This window comes from Vulpes lagopus, chromosome 19, assembly GCF_018345385.1.
Source record: "Vulpes lagopus strain Blue_001 chromosome 19, ASM1834538v1, whole genome shotgun sequence".
Classification (NCBI taxonomy): domain Eukaryota; kingdom Metazoa; phylum Chordata; class Mammalia; order Carnivora; family Canidae; genus Vulpes; species Vulpes lagopus.
Window position 1 is genome coordinate 31722193 of NC_054842.1, and position 10683 is coordinate 31732875.

General features: G+C 44.3%; 1 protein-coding gene across 2 annotated transcripts in view; it reads right to left on the reverse strand.

The window, feature by feature from the left end:
- RYK (receptor like tyrosine kinase) overlaps positions 1-9344 on the reverse strand; it is an 86694-nt gene extending 77350 nt beyond the window's left edge. For both annotated transcript variants that reach the window (XM_041734375.1, XM_041734374.1), the window contains exon 1: positions 8892-9344. In XM_041734375.1, coding sequence (XP_041590309.1) covers positions 8892-9129 — 238 coding nt within the window. In that variant the 5' untranslated portion in view covers positions 9130-9344. The remainder of the gene's footprint in view (positions 1-8891) is intronic.
- Between the last annotated feature and the right edge of the window lie 1339 nt (positions 9345-10683).

Consider the following 10683-nt stretch of genomic DNA (forward strand, 5'->3'; position numbering starts at 1 on the left):
CAGAAGCAGCAAAGAAAAAGCATGCACTTTGGAGTCACAAAGCCCCAGACATCTCTGTGACCTCCAGTGAATTGTGTAATTTCCCAAAGCCTCAGCTTTATCTATTAAAAAAAAAAATGTCAATGCCACCTACTTTGTATAGTTGATAAAATAAAAAGAACACATGTGAAGTACTTGGCATATAGCAAGAAGTATACTAAAACACACATTTAAATAACAACATATTTATTCATAAACAAGACATAATAACATATTTACCTTATGAACAAGCATGAGATGTATGACATTACATTACGTTTCAGAAATACTCTACCACTCAGCAGTAACACTTGCTGGGCATAGTAAAAACAATCATTCACTAAGTATTTATTATGTAACTCAGCAATACACACACATTTGTTTTGGCACATCACATCTTAAGAGGTCCCACATAAATGAAAGTTGTTTAATAAACATTTCGATCAGAAAATATCGTACTTGATTTGCATCAACAAGGATAACACAAAAAAAAGTACTTTTAAGTGTAATATAAGTTCAGAGTAGCTAAAGGCTCTGTTTCATGCCCCAGTCTTTTTGTTTTGCTTTAGTATGTATAGCTGGCAACTTTTTTCACAACACTGGCATAAATGCATTAAAACAAAAGTAATGCTATGGAACTTCGCAATTCAGGACGCTCAAAAAAATACCCTCATGTTTCATTTGTTTCTAAAGTGACCCTTAAAATCCAAATAGTATTTATTTTAGGCAGCACCTTCAGAACTGACTAGTCAACTCAGGATGTGACTCATAGGGGACAGGTTTAGCCATAATTGGATAGAGTTCTCCCACATGTGTAGCATGAAGAAGGGGGAAAAAAAAACTCAAAACCCACAATTGCACAATGTCTCAGCCTTGCTCTCCCAATGAAGAACACATGGACTCAAATTAATCCTCCATCAATGCCACCAACACCCAAAATGCCCAGGATTAAGAGTTTGCTGCAGGATGCTAACCCAACTCCACCAGCAAGCACCCTACACCTCACAGGTTATGCCAGACACAGAAGTAGAGAGAACAGTCACTGCCCTCCTCACCGCCTTCCAACCCCCTCCCCCACCCCTGCCCCCAGCACTTGGCCTAAAGTTTAACAGGAGGGATCCCTGGGTGGTTCAGTGGTTGAGCGTCTGCCTTCAGCTCAGGGCCTGATCCCAGGATCCGGGATCGAGTCCCGCATCGGGCTCCCTTCAAGGAGCCTGCTTCTCCCTCTGCCTGTGTCTCTGCCTCTCTGTGTGTGTGTCATGAGTAAATAAAAAAGTCTTTAAAAAAACAAAAAACAAATTAAAAAAAAAAAGTTTAACAGGAAAGAGAGGAACACATGGCTCATCTTATTTTTCTTTTCCTCAACTACCTCCCAAATGGAAAGAGTCCCTTGGTTCAGCAGCCCAAACGACTTCTCTTTTCTTTAACCGTCAGGTCTCCTCCACTAAGTCTTTTCCAAACTCCTTGTACATTTCGCCCAAATCCATACCACTCCTGCAACTACCCTAGTTGATCCCAAAGCCAGCTTGTCTTTCTCCAAGCCCTTCATTGGGGCCAAAGTCATCTTTTCTATAACCCAGTCCTGTTTGTGCAGTCTCCTCTCCTAAATTCTTCAACAGCTCATTATCTACAAGATGAAGTTCAAATTCCAACTCCAATTTCAACCTACCTCCCAGCTTTATATCCTACCATTCCCTGACTTTGCCAATTTTTCTCATTTTTAGCCACATTAGGTTTTTCCTACTTGATTTCACACTCCACTTCCATACACCTATAGCTTTTCATGCTGTATTCTCACCTGGCAAGAACTGCTCCTCTTTTCTGTTTATCAAACTCATCCTCCAGATGAGGCTCAAATGTCTCCGTTCCTGGAACACTTTCCCTAAACTCTCTAAGGTTCTTTCTCCTTTCTAAAGTCAAAAGTAATCACTCCTACAATAACTTACTTATGTCAATCAGCAGTATGACTCTTATCTCAATGGTACAGTCCTCGATACAATGGTTAGTCTCCCCTATGAAATTCTGAGATCCTCCAGAAAAGCAATTTAATAACTTTGAGTCACCATTTTCTACCACAATATATGGTACTTGGTTGGGCTTCAAAATGTTTTACTGGACTGATTTGAGGAGCATCAATCTCAACTTGTATTCAACTGATTCCAAATAAAATGTGAACAATGCTTAAATCTTCCAGAGATATTTATTTTAACAGAAAAAGCAAGCTACCCAAAGTGAATGTCTAATTGGTAGAAGGCAGTCTATTCTTAGAAAACCCCAGACCCTTACAGAGTCCCTATCACTATCACCACTGCTGCCATAACCAGTTTATACCACAGCCCTTACCTTCAGGATTTTGCTAGGAACAAACTAGCACTGCCCAGCCATATAACAGTTCACAAACCCTGGATTTTCAGGGAACTCAATACTATTAGATCAATTAGAGAGAGAACATAGGAAGATGCAGATAATAGTCAAAAGCACAAACACATGGCAGCAGGCTTTCAAATTCTACTTCTTGAGTATTTTTGGTTAATCACAACTCCTCCAGAGCTAACAAAGAGGCAAGATGGATTCTGGATTCAGGCAGAACTGAGTCAAGACCTGACCCTCTACTCACTGCCCAAAGGACCCCAAATCAAAGTCCTTACCAGTGAAAATGCAGAAGTGGATGTCTACATTGCAGCCCATTATGAAGAGTAAATAGTAAATGAGAGCATTTACTGGACTGGGGGTTACAGGGATGCCACATGGAGAGTAAAGCTTCCTGAGGCTTTTGGAGTCTCTGTACAGATAAGACTTCCACAGGACTGTATGCCCTACAATCAAAGAACTGAGTGAGTTACATACTTCCTCCAAGTCTGTTTCCTCAACTATAAAATGGAAACAATATATACTTAAAACAGGAATTACTTTTGTGCCTGCCAGAAGCAAAGGACTGCTCCATGCCAGCAGCATTTTAAAAAGTATCAACTACTATTCTTCTAAATACTATTACCAAAAAAAAAAAAAAAAAAAAAAAAAAAATCCTGTTACACATCCACAGCTCTTTAATAGTCAAAGCCCAAACTTAAATGTAATTTACATGTGTGGAATGATCCCTAGCCTTTATTCCCATTTCCTCCCCAAACTTGTGGGAATGATACTAATGAAATCACAAAAACAGGGATCCCTGGGTGGCGCAGCGGTTTGGTGCCTGCCTTTGGCCCAGGGCGCGATCCTGGAGACCCGGGATCGAATCCCACATCAGTCTCCCGGTGCATGGAGCCTGCTTCTCCCTCTGCCTGTGTCTCTGCCTCTCTCTCTCTCTCTGTGTGTGTGACTATCATAAATAAATAAATAAATAAATAAATAAATAAATAAATAAATAAAGATTTGAAATCACAAAGACATTAAACCACAAAGACAAACAGAAAGGGAAAGAAGACAACAACACAATACACATTTCAACAAACTTTTCCAAAAGAGGAGATAGATGGAAATGGTCATTTCTCATCAGGACCCTGAGGCAATCAAAGGGCTGCCTGAGGCTTAGGAGTGACAAAGGGGGAGCCTCTAAAGAGATGGACTTTCAGATCCAGCAAAAGACCCTAAGTTTTTTCTGAAGAAACTGAACCACAGAGGCAAGAGAATTGTGGTTCTCAATTCTCAAAAGGAGAATTTGGTTCTCAAAAGGAGAAGTCAAAGTCTGCAGCTTGAATGGTAGCACCCTTCATCTCCCTCCTCAACCTGATATCCCAAACCTAGGTAGCCAGTGTATTACTGAACATACCAGAGGCAGGCTACTGGAGGTATCTTCTCTGCAGACACTGACTGCTCTCAAGGGATATGTGAAGGTGCTGACATGTGGGGTAGACACCCAATGAAAAGACTACCTGTACTCAAAAGAAGTCACTAGATCACCAGCACAAATACTCTCCTGATCAACTTTTCAGCATCTCACTCTTAATTGCAGACAGCCAAGTATCACCAAATGTTTATGATCTAAACTATAAAAAGGAATTCTGAAATTAACAAGCACACTTGAAAAAGCAAAGAAACATTAAAAACATATTAAACATACAAAAAAATGAAAAATACATAAACACACACCTCAAAGATAATACATCTATAAAGAATAAAATGGGAACAGAAAATGCAATTAAATGGAAACATAGGATGCCTGGGTGGCTCAGCAGTTAAGCATCTGCCTTTGGCCCAGGGCGTGATCCTGGAGTCCAGGGATCAAGTCCACATCAGGCTGCCTGCATGGAGCCTGCTTCTTCCTCTGCCTGTGTCTCTGCCTGTGTCTCTCTGTGTCTCTCATGAATAAATAAATAAAATCTTTAAAAAGTAAAAATTTAAAAAAAATGGAAATGAAGACAGAACAAAAAGAGCTTCTGTAACTTAAAAACATCATTAAAATTTTAAAAATAAAAGCTTAGAAAACAAAATTAAGAAGATCCCCACCCACACACTTTCCATCTCCAAACACAAAGATATAAACAAGAAGAAACATAGGTTAAGAGTATCTGAAGATCAATTCCAGGAGATATAGTAATCAAACCAGATGTCTCAGAAAGAAAAAACAAAAAACAAAGGGTAGGAAATTATCAAAGTAACAGATATTTTTTAAAACTAAAGAATATGAGTCTCTAGATCCAAAGGGCCTACTAAAACAAGATAAACAACAGGCAAACAGAAGAAAGGACCTACACAATATAAAATTACAGAATGCCAGGGGTGGCTAGGTGGCTCAGTTAGTTAAGCATCTGCCTTTGACTCAGGTTCAGGATCATGGGATCGAGTCCTGCTGGGTTCTCTGCTGAGTGGGGAGTTTGCTTCTCCCTCTTCCTCTGTGCTCTCTCTCTCAAATAAATAAATAAATAAATTTTAAAAATCTTTTTAAAAATTCAGAATGCCAGAGAAAAAGACTCTGAGCTTCAATAAAAACAAAAATAAAAACAAAAGTCAGATGAGTTTGGATTTTTTATTTGAAACTCTTAAATCCAGGATGCCTGGGTGGCTTAGCAGTAGATTATCTGCCTTCAGCTCAGAGCGTGATCCCACAGTCCCAGGATCAAGTCCCACATCAGGCTCCCTGCATGGAGCCTACTTCTCCCTCTGCCTCTGCACATCCCCCCTCCCCACCCCACCCCTGTATGTCTTTCATGAATAAATAAATAAATAAAATCAAGAAAGAAAAGAAAAGAAAAGAAAAGAAAAGAAAAGAAAAGAAAAGAAAGGAAAGAAAGAAACCCTTAAATCCAGAAACTGTGAAAATGCCATCAAAATTATGGGAAAAAATATTTTTTCAGCCTACTATTCTAAATGTTGGCAAATCATCTATAAGCATTTATAAATCATCCATAAAGTATCTAGGGTAGGGGTAGACACCTTCAGACTACAAGGCCTCAAATAATTTACCTCCAATGGACCCCTTTTTAGGAAGCTACTGAGGATACCCTTTAGCAAAATGAAGCAAACCAAGAAAAAGAAAGCAAGTGATCCAGGAAAACAGGCTCCAAGGGAAGAGAGAAGGGAACAGAAATCACAGGAAAAACAATCCTACTGTCCAGACTGGAGCAAGAGGATGGAAGGCTCCCAAGTAGGGAGTCTCTAAGAGGAACTGAGAGATGATCTGTGCTACCTAGAAAAAAAATATCAAAAGGCACTGAATAGATTTCTTGGGAGTATTTAAGGAATGTAGCCATAGATACATGAAAACTAATCAAAAGGTTGAAGGCAATTATTTGCTCCAGTGAAAACAAAAAAGTAAAAAAGGAAAAATCCCATAATCTGGCATCACTATTTAACTCAGAAGTGAGCAACACATATATACGCAATAATGTAAATACTGATTGTTGGTTTTACCAAAAATTGTTATGTAGCTATATTGAGGGACTGGGCCAGAGAACAGGGCAAGTGCTGAATTATGATACTAGGAAATCAAATGCTTATTCTACATTAATTTCAAAATATGAAAGTAAAAAATGGGAAAATAAATAAATAGAACTAGTATGAGATGGTAGCTTCCACCGGAAAGCAGAACCTAGAGGATAAAAAGGCCAAGGGTAGGACACTGCTGTTTTATGTTAAGCCTTTTAGCGCCATTTGATTTTTAAGCTGTGTGCATATATTAATTGGATTAAAACAACAACTTATTCTCATATCAAGTGTAATTAGTTCAATTTATAAAGCCGTCACTATCAAGTTCATTTATAACTTTCTTACTAGGAATTCCAAACTCATGGTCTTAGAAATATTTTTAAAATGATGATTAGTTTCTCAAGTCAGCTTTCTGAGGCATTTAACCCACAATGATACAGAAATATAGTACAAACTATTATTTCAAGTAGTCTTAAGCACCGTAAGAGTTTCTGTGAGAAACTGCAGTCTGAGAACTCAAGATGCCTGGTAGACATCTGAGTCCTACCCACTTGTTCTTCCCCCAAACAGGAGCAGCCAAGAAATACTTTAAAGGTAGAGTGGATGAGGAAGATGCACCTGAATCTGGCAAGAAGGGGAGTCAAAAAGACATACTATAACAGGTCAACTCCCTCTGCATTAGAAAAAATACCACTGGAGGTCTCTCTTGCCCCAGAGGTTGATCAGTGAGGCACTCCTCCTTCCCCTCCTCCCAACAGCCCATTCCTGGCATAAACTGGATGCTCTTCAGTCAGGTGACAGATACATACACATTATTTCAAGTATTAATTATTTTTTTTTAAATGAGTGGTCTTTTTTTTTTCTTAATTTTTTATTTACTTATGATAGAGAGAGGCAAGGACACAGAGGGAGAAGCAGGCTCCATGCACCAGGAGCCCGATGTGGGATTCGATCCTGGGTCTCCAGGATCGTGCCCTGGGCCAAAGGCAGGCGCCAAACCGCTGCGCCACCCAGGGATCCCTCAAGTATTAATTAGTAATGACTTCTTTTCCACCACGCTGTAATAAAACTTCTATGTAAACAATATCTTCATTACAATTAATAAAACTTTGTGGCCTATGTCAACACTATGTTTAATTTTTTTTTTAATGATTATGAATTGTGTGACCTTGAGAAAGTCACATAAAGCCTCACTTTCTTCCAACTCTAAAATGGGAATAATGGAGTGGCTCAGCCAGTTAGGCATCTGCCTTGGGCTCAGGTCAGGATCCTGCCTTCCTGGGGAGAAGGCCCACGGCCTCATTGGACTCCCTGCTCAGAGGGGAGCCTACTTCTTCCTCTCCTTCTGCTGCTCCCCTTGCTAGTGCTTTCTCTCTGTGTGTCAAATAAATAAAATCTTTAAAAGAAAAAAAAAAGTTTTTAATAAAATGGGAATAATGGTATCTACTTAACTGGGTCACAAGAAAATAAGAGGAAATGATGCGTATAAAACATGCAGGGGCTGGTAAATAGCAGGCACTCAATCAATGTCAGCCTGGTTGTTCCCAGCCCCCTACCCCCACCTGGCAGGTTTCTAACATGTACTCTTACATATGAACAAAGTCACAAATCATATACAAGCTTTTAACCAAAAAACCTTTAAAATCATGAAGAATGCATTAATATTTTTTAAATAATTGTGAGATACAAGTCTATCTGTGAGCATTCATTATCGTTCCTAAACCTTAGTTTTATGTTCCAAGTACTAACCTAATTTCCAGTTTTAATTCATCTCAACAAAATTTAGCTAATTCAGCTATGCGGAAAAGGGGACTAAGAGGGGCAAGACATTACAAAAACACAGCATCCTTCTTTGATTATAGACTAGAAACCCATATATGTAACAACGTCTCAACAGACTGCTAAAAGCAACACCATTCAACACTGAATCAACTTCAAGAAAGTCTTCTAAACTTAAAAAATAAAAATAAAAATAGATAATGGGTGATCAAAAAATAATAATAATAATAATAATTTCCCCTCCCATCACTCAGAGGAGGAGGAATAATATTTAGTGCCACAACATACAAAAAGTCTAACAGGCCAAGAATGTCTAGATACCCCTAACTACCAAAGACTTCCCATTTGGGGCCATTTTTATCGGACCTCCCTCTGAGGGCTCATTTCCAGAATCCAGTCTCAGTACAAGGACACCATTATTTCTCAAATTAATCCCCCAAACGACAAAGCTAATTAGGTGGAATGGAACAACCAACTGACCCAAAACTAAGTTCCCCTTTCCCTACAAGGAATTCAGAATACAAGGGTGGCCCACGGCCCAACATACCCAAGACAAGAAACCAAAAAGATAACTGGACGACGCTAACAGGTCTGCTACCCGGGGATTCACCCACGATCTAAAAAATATGCTTATCTGTCACAAGGTTTGGAGACTGCCACGAACACGTAGGGTGCCCTTCCAACCTCTCGCTCCTCCCCATCTCGTTTTTAAAAAGTATGATAAGGGGATCCCCGGGGGGCTCAGCGGCTGAGCGCCTGCCTTGGCCCGGGCCTGATCCTGGGGTCCTGGGATCGAATCCCGCGTCGGGCTCTCTGCGTGCAGCCTGCTTCTCCCTCTGCCTGTGTCTCTGCCTCTCTCTCTGTGTCTACCATTAATACATAAATAAATAAATAAATAAATAAATAAATAAATAAATAAATAAATAAATAAATAAATAAACAAATACTTAAAAAAAATAAAAGGTAAGATAACCAGAAAGTAAGAGCAACAGCATCGCTGGCCTGCACTGGGGTCTGCAGGTTTGGTCCACGTAAAACCTGGAGGTGCCCAGGACCCAGGGCCCTGGATGACAAGCCTGGGGGGGGGCTGGCAGCGGAGAGGCTGTGCGCGGGGAAGGCGGAACGGCGTGGCCCCGGCTCCGCGGCGGGTCCCCAGGGCGGCGGCGGCGGCGCCGGCTCCCGCACTGGGCCGCGGGCGGCCGGAAGCCCCGCGGTCGGGCCCCACTCACCGATGAGCCGGCGCACCTCGTCCTCGCTCAGGTAGACGCTCACGCTGGGCCCCGCGGCCGCGGGCGACAGCGCGGGAGGCCGCGGGGCCGGGGCGGCGGCGGCGCCGGGCGCGGGGAGCAGCGGCAGCAGCGCCAGCAGGAGCAGCAGCGGCAGCGGCGGCGGCGGCGGGGCCCTGAGGCCGCGGGTCCCCGGGAGGCGGCCCCGGCCCCGCCGCCCCTGCCGCGCCGCCCCGCGCATGGCCGCCGCCGCCGCCGCCGCCGCCGCCGCCGCCGAGGAGCGCTGGCCGCCCGCCGCGCCGCCGCCACCCACCCCCGGCCCCGAGCCCCTCACAGCTCCGAGCCGGGGGCGGCCGCCCAGCTCATCGCGCCGCCGGCCCGTGGCAGCCGCACGCCGCTTCAGACCGCCGCAGCGCGCCGCCGCCGCCGCCTCCTCCTCGGCGGCATCCTCCGCTGCACGGGGGAGGGGAGGGGAGGGGAGGGGAGGGGAGGGAGGGGGCGGGCCGGGGGCGCGCGGGGGCGCGCGCACGCCGCCCCCCGAGAGCGCGCACGCACGCACCGTCCGCTCGGGGCGGGGCGGGGCGGGGCCGGGCCGGGCCCGCAGGGGAGCGCTTTGATTTTCCGAGCGCTGCGGCGCGCGCTAGGGGCTCTCCGGGCACCCTCCGAAAGGAGCCGGTCCCCGCCCCACGTTGTCACCAGCCTGATGTTTGCATGTGTATTGTCTGCAGCCCCCCGCTCCCCGCGACACACAGTCCAGACTGGCAGGCCCGGGCCGCGGCTGCAGCCGAGCCGGCTCCGCGGGGGCCGAGGTACTGCCTGCATGCAGCCGCTCCGGGAGCAAAAGGGAAACTATTTTTTCCTCTTTCTCTCTTTTTTTTTATTTTTTTTTTTAAGATTTTATTTATTTATTCATGAGAGGCAGAGACACAGGCAGAGGGAGAAGCAGGCTCCATGCAAGGAGCCCGGTATGGGATCAGATCCCGGGCCTCCAGGGTCACGCCCCGAGCCAAAGGCCGGCGCTCCACCGCTGAGCCACCCAGGTGGATCCCCTCTTTCTTTCTTTTCTAATATTTTATTTAAATTCAGTTTGCCAGGGCAGCCTGGGTGGCTCAGCGGTTTAGCGCCGCCTTCCGCCCAGGGCGTGACCCTGGAGACCCGGGATCGAGTCCCCCATGGGGCTCTCTGCGTGGAGCCCGCTTCTCCCTCTGCCTGTGTCTCTGCCTCTCATGAATAGATAAATAAAACCTTTAAAAAAATTTTTCAGTTTGCCAAACCTGTTTCTTCTTACTGAGAAAATGGTGAATAATAGAAAGCACCTTTGATCCCACCATCGGGAGGTCAACATTAACCTTCCTGTGTCACTATCCCATGGATAGAATACTACGTGCACTTATTCTCCAAAAAGATCCTGCTCAGCAAAGCTTAGTAACCTTATCCTTACTCGTTACAAATTTTTATTTATTTTTTTTTAAATTATTATTATTTTTTTTTAATTTTTATTTATTTATGATAGTCACAGAGAGAGAGAGAGGCAGAGACACAGGCGGAGGGAGAAGCAGGCTCCATGCACCGGGAGCCTGATGTGGGATTCGATCCCGGGTCTCCAGGATCGTGCCCTGGGCCAAAGGCAGGCGCCAAACCGCTGCGCCACCCAGGGATCCCACGAATTTTTATTTCTTAAAACCGTTCTTCGTCCCCATCGTCAATCCTCATCCGGGGATGCGAACCTGTGGTGTGCAGAAGTGTGCGTCTGTTTTCGCGGTGCGCCTGGCCCGCACAGAGAAGTGCTGTCTAT